At 39.6% G+C, this 24,811-nt stretch overlaps 1 protein-coding gene across 1 annotated transcript in view; it reads left to right on the top strand.

Annotated features, from left to right (window-relative positions):
• TPD52L1 (TPD52 like 1) overlaps positions 1 to 21,948 on the top strand; it is a gene marked incomplete at its 3' end in the record, with an annotated part of 99,611 nt that extends 77,663 nt beyond the window's left edge. Inside the window, exons 4-8 of the mRNA XM_082856115.1 lie at positions 8,760 to 8,861; positions 12,560 to 12,574; positions 14,182 to 14,220; positions 16,801 to 16,861; positions 21,820 to 21,948. Of these exons, the coding sequence (XP_082712241.1) occupies positions 8,760 to 8,861; positions 12,560 to 12,574; positions 14,182 to 14,220; positions 16,801 to 16,861; positions 21,820 to 21,948 (346 nt within the window). The remainder of the gene's footprint in view (positions 1 to 8,759; positions 8,862 to 12,559; positions 12,575 to 14,181; positions 14,221 to 16,800; positions 16,862 to 21,819) is intronic.
• Between the last annotated feature and the right edge of the window lie 2,863 nt (positions 21,949 to 24,811).

Genomic DNA, 24,811 nt, shown 5'->3' with positions numbered 1-24,811 from the left:
CTGCCTCCATGAGATGAGATCGTATTAGTACCTATCGTAGGTAGTGAGGATTCAATGAGCGCAGAACAGCGTCTGATACTTTGTAGGCCTGTTTGCTCTTCTAGGCAACAGGCCTGGTGAGGACACCCAAGAATTCTGCTTTGGCTGTGCTCAGTCTGAGATGTCCAGTAGATAAACGAGTTTATATATTGAGAGGGCAACTCGGAGGAGAAGTCAGGGATGGAAATGGACATTTGAGAGCCATCTACATATTGATGCATTCAAAACTGCAGACCTAGATGAGATTTCCTCGGAGATAAGTTAATAAATACAGATGATCATGGACTCACTAACCTTTAGGAATGATGTGAACTTTCCTTTGTAAAGAAGAATAAATCTCTTTCTTAAGAGGGAGGCATGAGTCTATCAGCAGCATAATTTCAGGAGAGCATCTTGCTGCCACCATTTTTTTCTTGGCTGCTGAGGGAAAGGGAAAAGTCTTAATCATATGTTGGGGGGAGGGGGGCGGACAGAAAAGCAGAATCTATTTTTCCCCTGCATATTTAGATCCCTGCTATTAGTGCCCATGATACCCATTCTAGAACAATATCTATACCTCATACAATGAAATTTTGATGTGGGGGAATGATGAAATGGGGTAAGGTTAGATTGGATAGAATTAGATTTCAAAGCACCAAAACGAATTTCAGCTGTCAGAGTATTGCAGGTATCCCAGAGGCAATACTTTGCATACTGATTAAGCAATCATGACCTATTTAGTTTGATTTATAATGAAAAGAAAATCTGTGATATGTTAATGAAAGATCTTGGCATATTTTAGTCTGTGGTAGGATTCAAATTGGAATAGGACCAGATGAGTAGGAAAAACTACACCGCAGACTAAAAGTATCTCCTTTATAGAAAGATAACCATACAGTAGTAGGTCGAGAGGCCATCTGTGTCCCTGGGTTTGTCGTTGCTGTTGTTTTTGTCATAGTTTTTTATTTGCCTTGATTTTGGAGAATCTAAGAACACTCACAAAAAATTCCCCCCACCCTCATCCTCTGAAGCTTTTTAATGTTTTTAGGCTTCAAGGAAGCATGGGGGAGGTGGGCGGCTTTGGGGTGAAGAGGTGGGGAGACCACTGGAGGAGAAATTGAATCTCTTCTGGAAATAGAAGGAAAAGGAATTTGTAAGCTTGATGTCGTGGGGGGCTGTTAAAACTGATATGCTTCATTTTAGTGAGTGTTCAGCCTTTGCTAACTGGTGAAATTGCCCACCAATAAACACTGAGTTGTATCATAGAACAAATGGCAGGTCTACAAAGGGGAGAAGGTTGTGGAATGGAATTTAAACCATTCCATCTTTTCAGAAAACTTAATAAGTTCATCCTATATACAGAGGAGTAAAACTCTAACATTCAGCATTAAAAAAAAAAGCACAGTGCTTGAAAATTGAAGCTCAATTTATGATTTATTTACTCTTTGCTTTGTGCTTCTAAGACTTCCAGCTTATTATGGTCAGTAAAGATTATTATCTCTTTTTATGAGGAGCCTGTTGTGGCACCATTGGGTTCAGAAGTGCCAGTGAAGATTAAAGACCTAATTTCAAAAGACCACGTAGCGCATCTCTCACATGGTCGTTCATTCTTCTTACCTTTCGGCTTTCATCTTATCACACAAGGCAGGAAGTAGGTTCTGCTTTTCTAGATTCAAGTGGTAAATCTATGTTTTGATAGTGTGTTTAGGGAAGCTTTGGAAGAAAAGAAGCCTAAATAGTTTTTGTGTCTTTGGTGAAATGCTGCATATGCAACTGTTCAAGTAACGCTCTCTTTTAAATTCCATAATAGAAAACAGATTTGGGCTATAAGATATCTTCTTGTAAAAAGACTATTGAATTTAAATTTTTTTCTTCGATCCGTATGTAGAAAAATGCTTTAAGTCAGAACATGTTAGAAGATGACACGCTTTCTCCTTTGATTATTAACACTGACTTTCAAATCTGTAAGACATGAAGAGGAATCTGCATGAAAAGTCAACAGAATGCCTTTTATTTGGCTTGCAGAGAACCTTACCCCACACTACTGAAGAGCACCCTTGTTGGTGTGCGGGCCAAACAGCTCACCTGTTGTAGCAGTTAAATGCTACCCATTCCTTAAAGGTACACACACACACACACACACACACACACACACACACACACACGAATGCAATGGAATATTATTCAGCCATGAGAAAGAAAGAAATCCTGCGGTTTGCGACAACATGGATGGACCTTGAGGGCATTATGCTAAGTGAAGTAAGTCAGAGAAGGACAGTTACTGCATGATATTACTTATATGTGGAATCTAAAAAAACATCAAACTCTTGGAAACAGAGTTCAAGGGTGGTTGCTAGAGGTGGGCGTATGGGTGAAATAGGGAGAGGTTGGTAAGAATACATACTTTCAGTTATAAGATGAATAAGGTCTGAGGATCTAATGTATAATATCATGACTATAGTTGGTAACACTGTATTGTATAATTGAAGTTGCTAAGAGAGTAGAACTTAAATGTTCTCATCTACACACATACACACACACACACACACACATATGTATGTGAGGTGATGGATATGTTAATTTACTAGATGGAAAAGAGTCCTTTCACAGTGTATATGTATATCAAATCCAATATCTCACAATTTTGTTTCATCAGTTATACCTCAGTAAAGCTGGGAAGGGGGAAGCTATCCATTCCAGCCAAACTGAATCTCTGAAAAGTAAAGCCTATTTTTCTGTTGACTTTCATTGGGAAAGAGGAAGATTACTTGTACTCCAAACAAGCAAACAAAATGCATCTTCGATAGGTTAACGCATACAAAGTGCTTAATAAATGTGAGCTGCCATTTGCTTATCACAGTTAAACTTTTGCCAAAGAAAGGTTCAACACTGGACCATATTCGAGCCTTGTTGGGAAGTGCAGGTTCCTCCAAAGCTACTGTTAGCTGGATTGCTTTAGAGCACGCAAGGCAGAATTGCCCTCACTCACCTTAAGGTCGCCGTGGCTCTTCTCCAGAGTTAGAAACTTCGCACTGCCAAGCCCTGCCTCTGCACCTGTAGCTGAAGCTGGGGCATCCCAGCCTCCAGAATCCAGAGGAAACTCACGTGACTCTTGCTGTAGTTGATTCAGGCACTGGGGATACAGTGATGATGAAAAAGACGTGGTTCTGCCCTCAGGAAGTTCAGGCGAGTCCCAGAGAGAGGTTTAAAAACCGTAATTGCAGCACATTGGGAGGATGTTTGCAAAGAGCTGTGCAGAGGGGATTATGGGAACCCTGAGGAGAGGCACCCAACACAGACTTCTTGAAGCAAATACTCCCAATTTTCTTGCCTCCCAGTACACAATTGACAGCAACCTGAGGTTATCTTTTTTCTTTTCAATAAATTTATTTATTTATTTATTTATTTTATTTATTTATTTATGGCTGCGTTGGGTCTCCGTCGTTGTGCGCAGGCTTTCTATAGTTGTGGCGAGTGGGGTCTACTCTTCATTGCGGTGCACGGGCTTCTCATTGCAGTGACTTCTCTTGCTGCGGAGCACGGGCTTCAGTAGTTGTGGCACACAGGCTCAGTAGTTGTGGCTTGCAGGCTCTAGGGCGCAGGCCCAGTAGTTGTGGCATATGTGCTTAGTTGCTCTGTGGCATGTGGGATCGTCCCAGACCAGGGCTCTAGCCCGTGTCCCCTGCATTGTCAGGCAGATTCTTACCACTGTGCCACCAGGGAAGTCCCTGAGGATATCTTAACACTTGATTTTTATTTAAGGAAAATGTGTTAGTTGTCCGCTCTATCAATTATGGAACTCAGCAATGGTATAATTTATCTTTAGCTTAAAATAAGAGATGCTAGTAATGTAAAATGTTAAATACCACTTCCATTTAAATTATAAGGTTGTCAAGTCAATCAGAATGTTAGTATTTAAATTGTTTTTCATTATTTGAATACTATTGAACATAATTTTATGTGATAGAGTTGAAAAAACAGTTTTCAGTATTAGTAGTACAAACTATGTACAGAATTTCATGGCACAATAAAGGGAGTAAAATGCAAATACACTGACTTCCTTGGGGGTTATCTGTGGCCTGACAGAAGAGCATTGTTTCAAGACACAGGCTCCTAGCCTCTGGATGAGGATGTATATTACTTATTCAGTTTTAAGATCAAGCCCAGTTAGGATGCACCATAAGGTACAGGGTCTGTGCAGTGCACAACTCCAGAGGGACCCTTCACTTAGGCTGTAATGTGTGTGGTACTCCTTGGAGCTTTTAAATGCTCTGAGCCTGCTGACCTATTTCTCATGGATTCCCTAGTTATTTTGTTCGTGGAGCTCACTTCCCCATGTATAACCCTCTCTCATTGCCTAACCCCTAGAAATCTCTTGTCCTCAATGATTGGTCTCCAAGTAATGTATATAAGGACTACTAATTGTTTTCAAGAAATGTAGTGGTTAGCCTAGGGGAAGAGGCCTCAAAGTGTGGGTAGAAAATGTGCATCTTAAAATTTCTCGAAATATAGTATTATTATTTCTCTCCACAAACACTGGAGTTGATCTAATTCACCCTTGTCATCTCCTAGGCAACAAGACACTCTGGTGGAAGGCAGGCACACTGCCTACTCTAACCCTACCTCTGTCATTAAAGAGTCACTCAGCTCTTCTGGGCCTCAGTTTCATCATCTGTAGTCTTAAGGGATCGGGCTCTAGTGCCTTTCAGATTTAACATTTTATAATTCCCAGAAATAAAGAGTTAACAGTCCCTAAAATCTTTAACACTCCATTGAGCTATCCATATGTTTGAATTTTAACTGTGAAATTTCACATAGATATAGAGATGCATTTTTCATGGTGAGGACTTAAATGTCCCTAATACCTCACTAAAGTAGTCAGATGCCTGTAAACACCTGTCTCACATTTTGATACAGAAGCGTGTTTAAAACATAGTGTGCTAACACTTACTGCTTACTATATGTAGAGTCACCCCTAGGTATCTGCGGGGGTTTTGTCCCAGGACCCATGCAGATACCAAAATCCGTGGATGCTCGAGTCCCTTATATAAAATGGTGTAGTATTTGCATATGACCTATATGCATCCTCCCATACACATGAAATCATCTCTAGATTACTTATAATACCTAATGCAGTGTAAATAGTTCTAAATACAGTGTAAATGCTATGGAAATAGTTACCCACTGATGGCAAATTCAAGTTTTGCTTTTTAGAACTTCCTGGAATTTTTTTCCTGAATGTTTTCCATCTGTGGTTGGTTGAATGCGCAGATGCAGAACCCACAGACGCGGCGGGCTAACTGTACTTCTCCCTGACTAGCTATTTTTAAATGAAGCCATTAAATTTAGAATGTCTCACACACACACACACACACACACAACATGTTCAAAAGTCACTTCTTACCTCAAAATTCAAAGCATTCTCAAATATATAAAAGTTAAACTACGTGGAAAGTTTACAAGTAAATTAAATATTTGCTTTAATTGCAAGAAATTCCTGAAAGAAATGCAGGACCAACACAAGAAGGAATTCTCTAACTGGTACCCAGTCCCAACCTCATGCAAAGACCACAGTGTGACAGAGTAACTTTTTACTTTTCCCTTGAGTCACCTTTCAGGCCTTACAGATGCAGTACTGAGTGGATACCCGATTGACTGTCTTCCCTTGGCCTTCCTTGATTCCCTCTTCTGTGCCCATTTCCCCCCAGAACCCGACTCTGTTCCTCTGACACTCACTTGGCCAAGACCCCAGGTGAGTGATGATGGTGAATTGAACTAAGGCAGAGACCAGTAGAGGTGGTGAGACAGTAGACAGATTCGAGATCTATTTGCAGGGCTGAACTAGCAGGGTCTCTTGACGGGTTGGCTATGGAGTGTGAAAGGAATAGAAGGGAAGAGAAGATACAAAGTCTCCTCTTTGGGTTCTTTAATGGATTATTTCCTCACCAATATGCCTGAGAAACTTTTGCATAGGGAAACGTTTTCCTTGCTAATTAGAACTGAGCCTAATTCTAAATTCCAGTCCATAGTGCAAGACCATGTTTCATCTGTGTGTATAATATAGTGATAGTGTCTTCCTCACTTCCATCATGTATGGATTTCATGTTTTACAGCCCATTTTCCATAGATCTGATTTTTGGGGGTTTTTTGGGCCATGCTGTGCAGCTTGTGGGATCTTAGTTCCCCAACCAGGGATCGAACCCGCGCCCTCGGCAGTGAAAGCACAGAATCGTAGCCACTGGACTGCCAGGGAGTTCCCTCTACATATCTGATTTCATGGCCGGGTTACTGCTTTGTGAAAACTTTGTCAGCATCCTAAAAATATAACTGGAATAGCAATTCCACATTTTTCTTTGTTTATTTGTAAATAAATTCTTTTGTTTTTAAGGCTAAAACTACTACCTTTAAATCTTTGTTTTAAAGGCTATCTCTACGCCTAGTTAATCCAAGCATCAGGACACTGCTTTGGGAACCTGTTTAGTAGCATGTTTCTTCTGCAGGATTCTCAGCATGTGCCATTTCAAGATCACATCTCCTGAATTCTTGTCATAATGATGGAGGTTTTTATTTCTGGTCCACATTTAGTGCTATATTAACTGCCTTATCACTAATAAGAAGTTAGAGATTAATATTTTATTTTATGTGTAATCTGCCTGCAATTCCATGATTTCACATGATCAAAAATATTCTCCCGCCATAATTAAAACCTAACATCCTATAGTGAAATGTAAAAAGCAAGTTGTAATTTGAATAACTGATATTTTTGTAACTTGGCAGCGAACAAAATTAAGCAAACATTCTAAAAACTGTTCCTTTCTTTCATCTTCCCACTTCTCATTTGCTGCTTGACCCAGAGCCGTCTGGGGTCCACCTCCCCTAATCACATACCTCTCCCCAGAGACAAATTACCTCCCGTTCACCAAATTCTGCTTTGACCCTTTTTCCTGTCAGTCTTTCCCTATTCCCTAGAAAATGTCTGTTTAGTAAATGAATATTTGGTTTGGTTTTATCATCTAGATAATACTTGATTTTTACACTTCCTGAAAAACAGGCATTGTGTAAATAAATAACATACGGTGCTGATAATATCAGACTCATTCCTTCCTGCTAACAAAAAAAGAATAATAGAATACCATGTTAATGAAGTGATTTCAGTCCCAAGAAAGACCAAGGAGCATGTTTTAAAGCATTTGTGTAGAGTCTGATAATATATTTAGGGCCGGATGATTTGTGGGAAGTGGAAGGGTGAGAGGGATAACGGAAGTTCCTACACAATGAATGTCACAGGGGATAGTCTTCTTAGATGTACCATATGCATGCAAGTGTTCTAGGCTAAGCAAGGAGCTTTGGGGGAACTTACCTGGGAGCAACATATATGGGAAGAAGATGGTATGTGCATTATAAGAATTAGTTTATAGTGGGTAGCAGCCGCATGGCACAGGGAGATCAGCTCGGTGCTTTGTGACCACCTAGAGGGGTGGGATAGGGAGGGTGGGAAGGAGACGCAAGAGGGAGGAGATATGGGGATATATGTATATGTAGAGCTGATTCTCTTTGTTATAAAGCAGAAACTAACACACCATTGTAAAGCAATTATACTCCAATAAAGATGTTAAAAAAAAGAATTCGTTTATTTTTAAAAAATCAGTTGAGCACTGTTTGGTTTGGTTTGTTTCAGTTTTATTGAGATATATAATTAAATATAATACATACAACACTGTATAAGTTTAAGCTGTATAGCATAATGACTTGACTTACGTATACTGTGAAATGGTGTACAAAACTTTCGGCTGATTTCTTTTTATTCCCTCAGATTAGGTGCCTTTTGTTTTCTACTTTATTAGTTAACACTTAGAAATTTCCTAGCCCAGTGGCTACACCACCGCCTTTCCTGTCACCATGCTCAAAACCTTAAACGAATTTATTCGTCTTGTTCCATTTGTCACTTATAACCTCCTGTCAAGTCCGTCCATTCTCTCTCTATAACCCATCACACTGCATTGTTCTTACTGTCATGACTCCTAGTTCAGAGCTACAGAGGAGCTTCCTCTTTGATCATTGATTCATTCCTCTAATATTTATTAAGTTTCCCCTGTATCCCTCTGCCACATACTGGGGACACAAAGATGAATGCCTTCCTTGCCCTCAGGGAGTCAGCCTTGTGGGGACATAGGTTTGTGAACAGATCATTGCAGTACTATATTCCTAAAACTGTTTTAAAAAAAGTAACTATATTAAGATTATGCACCCTTCTTATTCCCAGCTCTAAGTATTTGAAAATTAAGTAACTAGTTCTATTTTGCCATTTTATGGTTACTTTTACCCACATAAGCAGTAAAAGCTTAAATTTCCCTTTGAAATATACATTTTCTAATTTGTGTTACCACTGATGGCTAGAGCTTTCATCGTCACTTCATAGAGTTAATACATCTCTTTAAGAATAACTCTCTACTCTCAGAGCAGTTCCACTGTTTGTGATTAAAGATCTGCACATTCAGATCTGGACTTATATATGTATATTTTTCCTGAATTCAGATTTAATGGTCTGAGTTTCCCTCTGATGGGCGGCCACCAACCCATCCCCCCCAAACAATGAATAGAAACAATTACTTCTGTGGATCATCTTCCTAAATCTGGCTTGGAAAGGGAGTTTTCAAAGTCAGGAGAGAGAAGTACGATGAATGTTTTATGGGAAATCATGATATTATCTTTCTCTGTTTTATTTTGTGTTTTATTTCTAGCTACAAGAAAACACATGAAACTCTGAGTCACGCAGGGCAGAAGGCAACTGCAGCTTTCAGCAACGTTGGGACAGCCATCAGCAAGAAGTTTGGAGACATGAGGTACTGTGGGAAAGAACCACGGGAATGGGGCTAAGCCTTTGGCTTTCTGAGAGAAGGGGAGCATTATATATATATATATATATATCTCAACTGGTCTTCCTAACACATCCTTTTTTTTTTAAGTTGGATTAAAATTTTATGTGGCTGATAGTATTGGTGACTGAGATACATTTTTATATTGGGACATTTTCTGCCTGAAGGTCAGCTTAGTGGGCCTGGTCCCAGAGATGCCCTTTCCACTAGGACCCGACCTAGTAGAAATAGAAGATAGAGGGTGCCTTTAATCACCAGTAATAAGGAGAGATTTCAAAAGAATGCAGCACACACTGAATTTTAATCACTGTAATTTAAACAATAAGTTAAAATATGCCTTCAGGGAATATTCTCTGATAAACTATTCTTGGTTACATTTTTGTATATATCCAACTAGTACATGTAGTTTTTCTATGCTAAATGCATAGTTTATTCTTTTATTCTAAAAAGGTACCATATAGTGTATGCTCCTGGTAGTATTCTTTCTTTACTTTAGCAATATATTGTGAATATGTTAATAAATGTTTATTGCATCTTCATTTTTAAAAAAATTATTTATTTATTTTTGTCTGCATCGGGTCTTTGTTACTGCACACAGGCCTTCTCTAGTTGCGGAGAGCAGGGGCCACTTCTCGTTGCGGTGTGCAGGCTTCTCATTGCGGTGGCCTCTCCCACTGCAGAGCACGGGCTCGAGGCTCAAAGGCTCAGTAGTTGTGGCTCATGGGCCCAGTTGCTCCACGGCACATGGGATCCTCCCGGAGCAGGGATCGAACCCTGCTTGTCTCCTGCATTGGCAGGTGGACTCCAAACCAGTGCACCACCAGGGAAGTCCTTACATCTTCATTTTTAATGGCTGTATTATCTTCCAGTGCATAGCTGTAGCAAAATGTTTAAACCAGTCCCTTTGTTCATTTTGGTTATTTTCAGTATTTGTTATATAAAATTAGGGTGAATATCAAGATATTGAACTGGGAACCAAATGACCTCACTATAGGCACCAGGAAAACAATGTAGTATTGACCATTTTTATTTTTCATATTATGTACTAGGAAGTTCTCTTACATAGAGTTGTTACTCTCATTTTTTTTGCTTGTTTAAATACCTCTCATAGTTTATTTTGAATTTGGCTGATATGTTTAGGAGATTTTTCGTATAAATCAATATCATTTTTCTCTCTAGAAATCAAATTCACTTTTTAAAAACTTCTCAAGTACATTTTATATTTCTTCTTTTTTAAAAATATGTGTGTATTATTTTACTGGATTCTTAAACTATTGCTTTCTTTGTTACCCTGCAGCTTTTTTTGCCTAGAGGCAAATATTTATATCTTTGTGTTTAAGTTATTTTTTGACGTCAAAAATTACTGGATTGTGCCCCAAATTCATGCATCATCTTAACAACTTGGCATTCATGAGGCTAGAGTTAAGTAAGTACATGTGCATGAATCTGAGTACATTGCTTTATCTTCATTTTTGCTAATAAAGCAATAACAAAAAGCAGTTAAAATTCTTCAGAGGCAGTGTGTGATGAACGGTAGATATTCTGGATTATGAATTAACCCTAACTTTATTATATAAAAATTTGCAGTCATTTCAGTGGCCTTAAAACATTTATCTAAACTAATTAAATAACTCCTTAAAACAGGAAAGACCTTATCACCAGTTATATCCAAGAAAATATATTTTGTCATGTTTATAAAGTTTGTTCTCCACATACTTAGTTGAAACCTTTCACCTGAACACTGGGATTCAGTGGCATAATACTGCCGACTAGAATAGTGTTTCTCTAACGGTAGCAGACCTTAGGGACACCTCTGAAGCTTGACAAATGCATATTCCCAGATTCCACCTCTCTCTCCAAGGTTGCACCTCAGTAGGTCTTGGGTGGCGTCTAGGAATCTGTGGCTGTTCTCAGTTATAAATGGGGATAAAAGTAACAACGTCTTCAGTTTATTATACAAGTAGCAAAAGAGAGCCTGCTATGTATTAAGCACTCAATAAATGCCAGTTTTTACCTTTACTAAGTGACTGTCTCAGTTGCAAGGTGACCCCACAGGACTGAAATTGGGAGAGTCCGTGAACAGGAGTGCAGTGTGTTTCATAAGTTGTAGAGAACGAGGACTGTGTTTCACAAGTGCAGCATGTTGACATACTCATGTTCCTACAAGAGCTGGGCATAATATCAAGGTTGTGTTGACTGCCTTTCCTCCTGTTTCAATGTGGCTTTGTTTTAGCACAATGGATAACCTGTTTCCCAGGAGTTCCAAACTTTTCATTAATTATTGCTCTGTGTAGAGGATACAAGACTTCCATTACAAACTGTGGCTAAATATATTGGGAAATGTAGTCCACATTCAAATATGGGCCTGTAATAGTTTGTAGACCTATATTTTCAGGCCTATATTTTTCTCAAACTATAATATCTAACATTTGAAATAAATGAGGATAACTCTCTGTGAAATCAAAAAGTTTTACAAAGAATTGTTACTTTTATACTAGAACAAGTAATATATGTAAAAGTCATATTTGAAAAGTATTTAAGTTTAATATAATAACGATTCTCAAAAGAACAATTAGTAAGTTTTAAATTTTTCGTTCAAATTAATTTGCCAATTTATAAAATGATAGTGGGGAAATTTTAAAATTTTATCACAGGCATTTTACTTTGAACCCCTTTTCAGTTTGAAAGTATCATATTATTTTATATTTTGTTGGTTATACCATAAAATTCTTTTGTGAATTCTGGGAACAAATTTCTGAACTTCTTCAAAAAGATTGACAGAAAAATTCAGATACCTGAGAAGAAAAACAGTACCTCTCAGTTTTGTGGGGTTTTTTTTTTTTGGTTGTTGTTGTTGTTGTTGTTGTTGGCTGCACCGCGAGGCTTACGGGATCCTAGTTCCCCGAACAGGGATCGAACTCGGGGCCCTTGGCAGTAAGAGCTCAGAGTCCTAACCACTGGACCTCCAGGGAATCCCCTCTCAGTTTTTCTTTAAAATAATTAAAAGTTAATGCTTACAGGTTTTGAAAACCTAGAATTTGGGCCTTTTAATAACTGGATGAAAAGCGCTATGTTAGGATTTAATTTAGATGTTTTATAAAAATAAATAAGATTTCCTGAGCTAAGGTTCTCATTTTCTCCTGACGGCCACTAAGTGAAGGCCCCTGAGCCTGGTCACGGAATTGCTCTGGCTTCTTCTCCACCTGTCAGGTAACGTGGTTAATAGCTACCTAACTAGACTGTTTTCTCTGAAGTTAAAATAAGGTCACATTTATGAAAGTACTCTGAAGAAATGCAAGCTATTAGAATCACTTTTCTATTAATAATGTTGCCATCTTCTTGGGACTTCTCGGTGAATTTGTTCGAACTGCGTGTGATCTAGTGGAGAGGAAATCTTTGGAGGAGGCGTGTGACTTTATTAGAGAATCCAGCCACCTCTATATGTCCATGAGAAAAATAGTGAGAAGCACACATACGGTAGGTTGGTAAAGTAATTGTGAAGACATTAAAAAGTCAGTGTAGTCAAAAAGAGTAACAAATGGGGTCCCCTCGTCTTTTCCTTGGGACTCTTCAAAGAGGGGACAGTGGGCAGTGAGGCCGGTTCCTTGCATCCTGATGTGCTAACCCTGCTCCTGCTCTTCTCTCCTGTGCTGCTCCGGCTGCAGGTCTCACTCCATCGGGTAAGCGCTGCCCCCAGGGCCCTGCCAGCTCCCTAGCAGCTCCCTTCCTCCCCGGAGCCCCACTGTGGGTGCGCTTCAGCCAAAGACCAGGTCTCTGTTGCTGAGAGTGTTCACAACCAGGGAGAGTTACAGAGTATAGGGCACCTAATGCATTTGAATCTATTTCAGCCCCTGTGTATCTCACTTCTGAATCATTTACACGACTTTCACTTGCTGAGCCATCCCTCAGGAATCTCCTTCTGCATCATGCCTTCTTACACTGGCAAAGGTCCTTAGATTCAAAGAAGAGGAAAGTGGCAATTGCGAGTTGCGTATGTTTACGAAACTTTCAGAAAGTGAAGTCGAGAAACAGGAGTTTTTTCCTCTGGATTGTTGTGTTTTTCTGAATTCCTAGTAACTGTTACTTAGGCAGATGATTTACCTTCAACTCTCTGTACCTTCTGAAGTTGAAGAGGAGAAAGGCCACCGGAAGAGCTCAAATGTTAGCAAGTGTGCAACTGTCAGTCCCAGGTCTCTGAATTAAGCCTCCTTTTAGGTAGAATCTTATTACATGCCTTAAAAAAATTTTTTTTATTAAGAAAACTACCTGTATTTAAAGAGATGAATAATTTATAATGCTGATGAAGTTCTTTTAGTAATTCTTTTTTTAATGTAACTTATGAGGAAATATTTGCCTATGATTTCTAAATGGAGTGTCTAGGGTAAGACCGTAAGTATCCCCTGCACTTCTTTGTCCTTTTCTTTCTGAGTTCTAGTAAAGTGCCGCCCCTACTGATGACCTCAGTGGATATTGTTGGGGAAGGTGAGGAGTCTGATCCCCTACCTGTTAGCTTCCTGGGAGAAGAGAAGGCCGGGACTGTGGTGGAAACTGGATGAGGACATGCTAGCCTAGGAAAATGGACCCCATTTTGCTTGCTCCCTTCCTGCAGCCTGATTTCCGAGTGGAACTCACGTAGAAATAACGGGCAGTCGATCAGAGGGAAGGCGAGTTAGCCGCTGTAGGATCAACAGGGTGAGAAGGCTGATGATCTTAAGAGTTCTCAGAAAAGTTGATCTTTGTACCGGATGTCCTGGGATGGATGCAGAAGCCCTGCCACCATGTTGGACTGTGTGAATTGAGTTTACCTGGCATGTGTTTCCTTGATTGACTCATGTTAACTACACACAGTCCTCTGGAGTGCTTCTCTGCAATGGAATGATTAGCTTTTAGCTGCCTGGCTGTATGTGCTAGGCACTGCCCCTTGCCCCTTACTGTCTTCCTGAACAGGAGAAGGGAGCTGGACCAGGTGAGCATGTCCACCAGCTGTTGGGCTGACCTAGGGCAAACCAGACAGTCTCCTCCTCTCCTCCCTGGCCTACAGGGAACCTACAGGAAGTGAAATAATATGCAGCCATGGACCACCTGGTCTCCTTATTCCTTTGGAAGTGACTGTGGCCCATCCTACCCAACAAAAACAAATCTCATCTTGGTGGGGTGTGCAGGGAACACTTCAGATAGTTGAAATTGCTGTTTTGAAACTGTGAATAGGGAGTTTCTCATGTACTTATATTGTGCTATCTTTTTTTCTTTCTTTTTTTTTTCCCTTTAATCTGCTTTTGCCCTGAAGCTACTCCATTCGCCATTCCATAAGTATGCCTGCTATGAGGTAATCTGTGTAAATTATTTTACATAATATCAGTGTATAATGTGCATGAAGTGTTAACTTTATTGATACTTTGTGGGTTTTTTCCTTCTTTATGTAAAGGGAAATGCCATGACCTATCTTATGCTCTTTTCTGAGGGCCCTCAGGAAGAAAGGCTGACAACCCTGTATAAGGATTGTAGGTGTCATGGGCTTGGGCTATTGACCAGACACACTGGGTTAAGTCCAGCCACTCTTGATTGGTGTGACCTGAGGGGTGAACTTGGCAGCCTTGGGAAGGTCACCTCAGTGACAGCATTTTCATCATGTTTAAAAATAAGAGGCTAGAACCAGCTTTACTGCTCTTCCCTTGGTGCTCCCAGGAGCCCTAGTGCTTCCTTGGGCTGCCCTGGTTGGGGCTCCAGGGGAGGGGATCTAGTCTCTGGGACCCTCCCTCACTTCAGTCAGAACTGTGCCTCTTCTTCCTGCTTTATATTATATACTGTGGTGTGAATACATTCTAGAGGGAGTTCAGTTACTCTAAATAGTTTGAGCCCACTGAAGCCAAATTCTTTCCAGGGTCATTTGCAGTGCTACAAGTTTGTAGTTGTATATGACATGATTAAATCTGAATAAATAGTTTCTCCGTATTCCCCAGCATGCACTCTAGTGTAATTTGATTAGAGGAATGTCTGTTTTATATATCTGATGATGTCTCTTCTACACTGGGGTTATGTGATTACTTTGGAAGTTTAACCACAGCATTTGATTTCCCTAATTTGGTGGTAAGTAGAGAGCATAGATTCAAGATGGCTTAGTTCATATTTGAATGACTTGCTGCCCCTAGAATAAGGGCACCAGAATTGAGCAGTGCAGCCTGCAGCTCTGAGCTTCTTTACTTGTTAAATTTTAAGTCTGGGTGTCCAAAAAAGCCTTGAAAAAAAAATATGGTTTTCCTCTGTGAACCAGGAATCCATCTAGTGACTTATGGGTCAAATGTATTCCTTGTGAGCTTGCCTGAAATTAACTTTAAAAAAAAAAAAAGATTTTGCTCAACTAACATAAACCATGAACCATTAGGCTGAACTGTCTGCCCACTGTGGTCCTGTGTAACTGATGGATGACAGGTAGTTAGTCATGTGACCAGCTTGGCCAAATAAAACATGCAGTGGAAGTAAAGTGCTAATAAGTGTACACTTCTGAATCATTCTTATGTAATTTCACTAAGATTTCATCATGAGACAGGTATGGTGGAGGATTCCTCACAGGAATTCGACTCATGTTTGAGTCATATACAAGGTGTGATGCCATGCTTGGGCCCTCTGAACTCACCACTGTTACTTCATACAGGCTGGATGCAAATGCATTTGTGACCATCCGGAGCATCAGAGTCTTGGGAGACAATCCCTAATGAAGCCAAATTCATTCAAAAACATATCCTCTACATTAGTTTCCTCTTGATAGTATTAGAGCCATGCTACAGCCCACACCATACAGTGAAGCCCGTATTTTATAACCATCCGCCCTTATGAAGTTTCTTTAGGCCATTCCTCTTATTTTATTTCTTGTGCACTCGAGAGAATAGCAGGTGGCTCATCAAGCATAGTAACGTTCAGTTGAATCTTTTGACCTGAAAATGATGTCAGTCGTTGCTGAAAGCCAACATGAACACAAGATTTAAGACACATTTTTAATTCAGTTCCTGTTTCCTTAGTTGGACTTGGTGATATCATTTTTAATGGTAATGATGTCATTAACTCATAATGTCATGTGGCCAAATCCCGTATAGGAAACCAAAAAGCACCAGATAAAGATCTAAATCTTAAAGTTACAAGACGGTATGTAGATTATTTAACACAGTGAATGAGTCACAAATAGTCAATAGACAGCAAAGGTTCTGTCTGGTAAGAACACGTAAGTGTATCTTCTTTGGGAGGAAATATAACACGTGCCAATAGCACCGTTTTGATCAAGCATTAAACAAGTAGTGAGTATATTTCAACCTAAAATAATGGACGCACTGACTTTCAGAAACACTGCTTCCTGGATGTTGAGAAAATGCTTAGTTTTAAAACTTTAAAGTTTGAAAAACATCTGAACCTTTTTTTTCCTTTATCTATTTCTGTCTTGTGTCACATTCACTAAAATAAATGACTTTTAAAATTCCAAGTGGGAAAACTCGAATGTGACGTTCTTCAGATAGACTTTCTATTGGTTATAAAATTACTGAGCTGGGAAAAGGAGTGTTACGATAGAAACAATTAATTAGTAAATGAAAAATTAAGCTATCACTCCTTTGACTCGTTGGAAATGATGTACGGTGCACCATGGAATTATTACAGTTGTATCCTTGCCAAATGCTATATTATTTATTCTATAGTTATCTATTTTACTTAGAAAAATTCCATGTCGGGTTATGGTTTCTGGATCTAACCTAGCAGAAGTGAAATAAATTTGAAAACATGGTTGGTGTAGGTGGCAAGTCAGCAACTAACTCTGGTGCAGAGGTGATGTTTGCAAGTAAGAGCAGAAAACAGGCAGCACAGCACGATTGCTAAGACAGCTAGGTCTTCGGAGCTGACCTCTCTTTTTTTGTTATTTTAGGAATTCTCCTACTTTCAAATCATTTGAGGAGAGGGTTGAGACAACTGTCACAAGCCTTAAGGTACAGATGAAGTGAATTTTGTGTCGCTGGGTTCGTTGAATCAGGACAGCTTAGGCGTTGCTGCCACTGGCTCCAAAGGCGGGGCTACCAGCATTTGAAGGCAGCACTGCACAGAGTCACTTTTCTTCACATATAAATCTATAAAGAAAACCAATATTGAATAGTGTTACTGTAGCCATACCAAGTTGTTTATATAAATAAATCATTCAGAAGTGAACTGTTCATGAAAGCGAATTGGGATTTGTGTTGATCTGTTCACTAGTTAGAACTCCTAATGCTATCCCCCAAGAAGCAGATATGTGATAGATGACTGTGGATAGGACAAAGGATCTGTGAACTCTGAAATCAGAGTGTAAGTGAAAGTTCAGTAACAGCTCAGAGCTCCTCTGGTTTGGACACGGACCAGTAGAAATGAACTTGGTTCCATGCGCTATCCTGCCATCCACCGCCCATCAACACCACTTGCCTACTCCACTCACGTACTGAGCACAGCACAGCGTGGTTATCATGGAGGGAAAATAAAGCTGAATCACAAAATGCATTATTTTGTAATAGTGCGTTTGTTCCCTGGGTATAAACTGAAAGGACGCCTGTTCTATAGTAGGTGCTAAAAAAACAAAAATCATTGAATTTATTGTTTGAGCATAGATAACGCACAGAGGATAAAAGAGCAAAAGTAAACCAGTCTAGTCCTAACTGTATAGGATGTTTAAAACACGAAAAGTCATTGATACTACTAAGATTTTTTAAAGATACCACCTAAACTTAATTACATCTTGATATCATTATCACTATTTTACATACAATCCATTTCTATATTTCCCTATTACTAGGAAAATTAAGAATATGTGTGATCTTTAATCAGATCAAAAGCACATATAGGCTCGTGCTGACTACCCAGCTGCTTCTGAATCATATGACCCTCACATGTGCTGCCAGATGAGCGTCTGTGAGGGTATAAGTTATTCCTTAGTCGAGGTCTTAGATGCTCTTATTGATTTTGACCTGGAGGGTCTTTCCCCTTAGAAGAGGCTTTCACGTAGTCTTCTCTTTTCCAGACCTGTGATTAGGTGTTTAAGGCTCAAGAATGAAATTATTACTCACCATTTACCGTGCTTTCATTGATTTCATTTACCAGCAGTCTCTAGTTGTGCAGTTTTACTGCTCTGCCTGTCAACATTATCATTTATTTAGGGACCCAGAGGAGCCATTAAATTGCCGCTGTTTGTAGGAAAAGCTTTTTATGGGTAGAGACCTGCAGTGTCACAGACGTTTCTCATGCCAGAATATCTAGTTTCAAAACAAAAGATTCCAAAAACCCCAGGAGTTAATTTCTCAACATTGGGTTCTCAGCCTTAAGACAATCCAAGAAGGATGGATTCTGTTGTCAAGTTCTGACATAGGAGAAGTTGTGCTTTTTAGGTTTTCTTTAGAAGAAGGAGGTATGAAGAAGCAAAAGAAGAATAAAGAACAACTTGTTTTCATTTGCTTTTAGGAAACTCTGGTTAGCTCACAGTTCATATATGAGATAAGTGTCTGATCCACACTGTCAGCCTCTCACTTTTCTCACCGCATCTGGATGGAAGGTACAGAGCCTGCCTCCTTCCTCAGACATGCACAAAACTAACTCAGCCAACTGGATACTAGCCTGTGTCAAGACCTCCTGAAAGCAGATTCTATGTCTGCATGATTGTCCATGGGTTTAACAAGACTCACAGCCCACCCACCACCTAGTTTCTCTTTCTCTGCCCACACAGGCAACAAGAGAATAGCTAATAGTCATGCTGTGTGTCAGACCTCCCACTTCCTCAATCATTACAAACTTCTCATTCCTTTTTTTCCCTCCAGACTAAACAATAGATATTTAACCCTTCTGTGTATAGTTTATTTTCTGCATAGTTTTCTTTTGTGTTCTGAATCTTCTCCAAAACTTCTGTAACTTTTCAATCCTGAGGTTATTTCCTACTGAGGGAATGACTCATGAATCAGTACAGATGAGTGAAATTCCTTGCAGGTCTATATGCTGTATTTCCACTCACACATCCTGCTTTAAGCTTGATTTTTCAAACATCACTTAGAGGGAATCATGTTCATATTTGTGTTCTATTAGAAGTAATGTTCTGCTGTGAAGCGAGGTCTGTTCCTGCCATCTTTGCACACAATCTGTCACACCATCTGGCAGTTGCACCCAATGGATAGTTCTTATTTTATACCCAGTTGTGTAGATAGTTTGATTTCCCATGAAAAACTTGCCAGTTCATCAAAATCATATAAAATTTAGTCCTTTCTGCCTACATCCTTGTAATACATCAATGTATTACTTGACATCTTGGCTGGTGTCACCTGTACACTCAATAAGCACAATTTCTATTTCATCTAAAACAAGCAAACAGAAAACAGACCCAGAATCAGCTCCTATGAAACCATATTTGGAACGTTCTACTATGTTCCAGTGAATCATGAGCAACTACATCCCCTCTGACCGTTCTGCACCCATGTCAAGCAGAACATATTTTTAGTGCCCCTGCTTTTTGGTGAGCACATTGTATGGCCTGAATTAAAACCATAAAAAAAGGTAAGATATACTTACTGTTTCTTTGTGTCCTTTCAACTGGATACTTTTATTAAGAAAGATCAGGAAGCCCAGTTCAGTAATTCAAATAAAGTTTTTTTGCAAAGAGCAGTTATAGTGTTGGGGACACAGTGACAACTTCTTGGATGAAAAGCCATTTTGAAGGGAAGGGTCCGGGAGAAGCTTATTGTTCACATCTCTGCTTAAGGAGGTCCTTGGCTAAAGTATTGTAGTGTGTAGTTATTAAACCCGCATGGTTAGGAAACCCCTTTAGTCCGCTCCTTTCTTGGCCAAACTACTTTATTTCCAAGTGGTTTCCTCTCTCTTTATTTTTCTATTTTGATTTGAGAAATCAGGAACTAGAAGAGAAGAACAAAACAAAGCCCAGAAGAAAACATCAGTAATTGGTGTTTTCATACTGATTTTGAAATCAGTAACTGATTTCAACACTGTGTGTGACTTCTATTGCTAAAGAGAATGCGACTAAAGAGGAAGATGGGAACTATTAATAGAGTTAATTACATTGAATTAACCTTGCCTCTCTCGGAAAAGAAATAACCATAGTGAACAATCAGATAGTTGAAACCAACCCCCTGCTTCTTTCCAGTGCTAAGATAGCACAGAGTGGAGGAGGAATCAGTGCTCTGTCCCTGAGGTCTGCAAACTAAGGTTTATGGGCCAGATTCAGCTGGTTGCCTATTTTTGAGCTGTCTGTATGCTAAGAATGGTTTTCACTTTTTTTAATGGTTAAAAAAAATCAAAGGAAGAACAATATTTTGTGATTTGAAAATTAAATTACATGAAATTCACATTTCACTGTCCATTCATACAGCCTGTATGGAACACAGCCATGCTCATTCACTTATGTATTATCTTGGCTGCTTTCTACAATGGCTGATTTGAGTATTTGTGACAGAGATGATGTGGTTCCTAAGCCTAAAATATTTATAATCTGTCACTTTCCAGAATGAGTTTTCCAATCCCAAGCAGAGTGGAAAAATTCAACTTAGTAACTGAATTTACAGAGGCAGAGAGGGATTTTAGTGACAATGGGAGAAAAGTTCGTGTGTGATTTGCGATGACTGAACTGCTTTTAAATCCTGGTTAAGGTTTTAAAAGGGCAGCCCAGGCAATTGGCAGGTACATTTCCCAGTGTGGTTTATGTCCTTGTGAGTGATCATAAGTGACAGTGAGGTGTAGACAGCATTTTGGGAAGAGCAACATCTTCTATACCTTTCTTTTCCTCAAAGTATTTTTCCATATTGTTGACGGTTAAAGGAAGGCCGATGTGGCCATTAACAAGACTTGCATTAAGCATTTTGGACCATTAAATATTCTTTTGAGAGAACTTATAATAAGGAATTTTTCAAAATACTTAACCATAGTTCTTAATTATAAATTGATTTCTTCCTGACTATATTCTTTTTTTAAAAAATTTTTTTTTAAATTTATTTATATATTTATGGCTGTGTTGGGTCTTCGTTTCTGTGCGAGGGCTTTCTCTAGTTGTGGCAAGCGGGGTCCACTCTTCATCGCGGTGCGTGGGCCTCTCACTATCGCTGCCTCTCTTGTTCTCTGCGGAGCACAGGCTCCAGACGCGCAGGCTCCGAAATTGTGGCTCACAGGCCCAGTTGCTCCGCGGCATGTGGGATCTTCCCAGACCAGGGCTCGAACCCGTGTCCCCTGCATTGGCAGGCAGATTCTCAACCACTGCGCCACCAGGGAAGCCCCTGACTATATTCTTATTAGCCAATAACAAGTACACAAAAAGAGAGCTTCGTAAAACATCATAACTTTGCATTTTAAGGTATATTCCTCCTATAAAGACAACTGCCTGGAAAGATGTGAGAGGAGCAGTGCTTAAGCCATGATTCATCTCCAACTCTCAAAGTATTAGAAACCAGAAATCATGTTCCATTGAGCCACTCTGCTTTTCAAGAGACATTTTTCGGAAATCCAGATTGCCTTGCTAAATCCCAAATGGAAAACTCAAGCTGGAGTCACTAAAAGGCATTCACACATTTGTGAAATTGGGGGAATTTATCTAATATCCCATTCCATTTGATTAAATCGGTTCTCTGGGTGAGTGAGTAGATGGTGCAAATCCACAGATCTGCATATGCCCCTGAAGGGACTGAGAATTTTGATGTAGAAGAGACAAAGAGAGAGTCACTAAATCTGTACAAATTAAAGTTTCGAGTCCAGTCGCAGAACCCAAATATGAATGATATCCTAGCCCCCTGCTAAAGGAAACTAACTTCTCTACATCCTTTGCATCCCCTTTCAAGAAGACAAGTATATTTGTGAACTTGAAAGCAATCGATCTTATTTTTAAAATTACAGAAATAACGAAATAACTGCATGTGTGCGTCTCAACCCGTTTCAGACGAAAGTAGGCGGGACGAACCAAGGCGGAGGCAGCTTCGAGGAGGTGCTGAGCTCCACGGCCCAAGCCAGCGCGCAGAGCTCGGCCGGTGGGCCCCGGCGGGCCGAAGGGGAGGAGCTGCAGTGCTAGGGCCCCGCCCGCGCCCGCAGCCGCCTCCAGAGACCCTGCCCTGCCCGCGCGCATCTGGATATGAAGACCAGAATCCCACTGGAAGACCCAGGCCTTGACCTTGTTCTTAAAATGACTTCTCCTGAAAGTTTAATTAAATGATTTCCACTTGAATTTGTGTTGATGATGGACCACGTGACCATCACACTTTAGTATTCCATAGATTGTCATCTTTTAAAATGTCGGCTCCAGCAGGTACACAGTTGGTCACGACCCTTGTTTTTTGTGTAATTCAACATATTTTCCAAACATGTAGCTATTAATTATTTGCTTTGATTTTTGCTTGGACTCCTGTACGAAGTGCATGTCTTTGAAGGTTCAGTGCCCCCTTTCAGTTCTGTCCACAGGATGGGGCTCTTTCTGACCGTCTCTAGCGGTGAATGGGATGACACTGAGAATTTCATCAAACTGCTTCCGATCTCCCTCGCCTACTTTAATTCCTTATGTTTATTTAAGCAATTAAAATAATTGATTTTAATGACTTTGAATTCTTAATTTCTTTACGTTTCAGTTCTGCTGATGACCTTGAAAGGTGGTAGGTATAATTCTGCAGATGCTATTTTAAACCAACTTCTGCTAATTTGGAAAATATGAGAGAGGATATGTAAGTAATTATAACCTCAACTACCTTAGGATGCTGAAACAATCTACAATTCTAAAATTCTCTCTAATCTACCTAGAGTAGTAGTTAACTTGGTAACTACTGAGTTAAGTAGGCAAGAGATAGCTGAAAAGGGAACTGCTAGAAAATGGGAGAAGCAGGGCTCTGCAACGGTTTCCAGTGTGGAAATTGCTCACAAGAATGAAAAGAGCATCAATCAGTACAATCAGATTTCTGCAGTACTGTTTACCTTCCACATCATATGCTTCTTTTTTCTTCTAAATGGGAACATACATTTGTTATTAGGTAGCATTTGTTGTTAGTAGCTTCCTATAGCTACATTTTTTAAATGTACACTGTAGAATGTAGAATAGACCTACCAACTAAAAATTCACAATTTAAATAAGCAATATATATAACTATTATATATAAATAATATATAATCCATATAATATACATAATATAGATAGCAATATATATAACTATATTATATATAAATAATATATAATACATATAATATACATAATATAGAGAGATAGTATGTTCATTGTTTTTTGTTTTGTTTTGCGGTGCGCGGGCCTCTCACTGTTGTGGCCTCTCCCGTTGCGGAGCACAGGCTCCGGACGCGCAGCCTCAGCGGCCGTGGCTCATGGGACCAGCTGCTCCGCGGCATGTGGGATCTTCCCAGACCAGGGCTCGAACCCGTGTCCCCTGCATTGGCAGGCAGATTCTCAACCACTGCGCCACCAGGGAAGCCCCATTGTTCATTTTTTAACTTATTATTAAATAGAAGTGGATATATGTAAATAGTGAAGTAAGACCAACCTAAAAACTTCCATTGAAGTTAATGCAGCAGGACAGTCCATACACCTAACTGAAAATCGAACTGGTTCAGGGCCACATAATCTCTGAGGCCTGAAATCTCAGGAGCAATAGGTGTGGGGTTATAAACTTGAAGCAGAGTGGACAAAGGAGCCCTGCCAGTAGGAGCGTTGGCATTCTCCCTAATTTATCCTTCCAGCCTGCTGGTTGAAGCCAAACTGGCTGGTGACCGTGTTGCTCACCCCCCTGCTACAGCGTGTCCTCGGTCTCTCTGTGACCAATCTGCAGTTGCCTGGTCACCTTTTGTAAACTCACTGCCATTGTTTTGATTGCATTCAGTACCCTGCATTGTATTAGAAAATGCAGTTATGTTGCTATAAACGTATTTTCATTCACCAACCCATTTCTGCACACAATAGTCTCAACCCTACAATCTGAAAACACAGTATTAAAATTAGGTAGAAAAATAATCAAGAAAATTAGTGTTAATGCCTCAAAGCTAAAATAAAATAAAGTAAATTTTATCTGTTTTATTTATTAATTTTATTATTTTTGGCTGCGCCATGTCTTAGTTGCAGCATGCAGAATCTAGTTCCCTGACCAGGGATCGAACCTGGGTCCCCTGCATTGGGAGCATGGAGTCTTAACCACTAGACCACCAGGAAAGTCCCTAGCTGTTTATTTTAAACCATTCTTCAAAAATTCTAATTTCATCAGTTTTTTAAAAACTATATTCACATCACCTCTATTAATTGAAAAGTTTGTTTTTAATTAAAATTATTCCCTCTCATCTGGGAGCGATATAATGGCCATGACATCTCTTTTTTCATTTTGTCATGAGATGTGTGAGTAGAATAATTAAATCAGTTTTGGGTTGGTACGTCTCATCTTCTCACTGCTTACTCACTCAGGAGCTGCTCGTGTCTCCCTGACTTCGCACAGGCAAGTATGTCCCAACTTGACTGGCCGCTGAGTTGCCCTATTTTGTCCAGCTGGGCTTAGTTCACATGCAGTAGTTTAAAGTGTTCCACAAGTACTGAACAGTATTTGCACGCAATGGACATAGCCTTTTGCTAACAAATCAAAACAACTTCAGGTCAGGCCAGCCAAGTATACGAAATGCCACAACATGTATGATACCAAAAATGCATCTCAATAATTGAAAACTCCAATGTGAATTGTGATTACAAAATAAACTGTTTTTAAGTAAGCCATTCTGTAATTTAACCATTCATCACTTTTAAAATCCTGTTGCTCTGATGGAAAATATTCAGAAATTTACACTGCAAATTTATCTTAAACTCAAATCTCATAGACTATGACTATTGGTAGGTCATGTCAGCAAAGCAATCTGTATCTTTCCTTAAATTACACATTTTCTTATAAATCTGCTCTTGAACC

The sequence above is a fragment of the Leucopleurus acutus genome, assembly GCF_964270905.1.
Source record: "Leucopleurus acutus genome assembly, chromosome: 15".
Lineage (NCBI taxonomy): Eukaryota > Metazoa > Chordata > Mammalia > Artiodactyla > Delphinidae > Leucopleurus > Leucopleurus acutus.
Note: the sequence above shows the minus strand (reverse complement) of the source record. Positions and strands in the feature narration are given on the sequence as shown.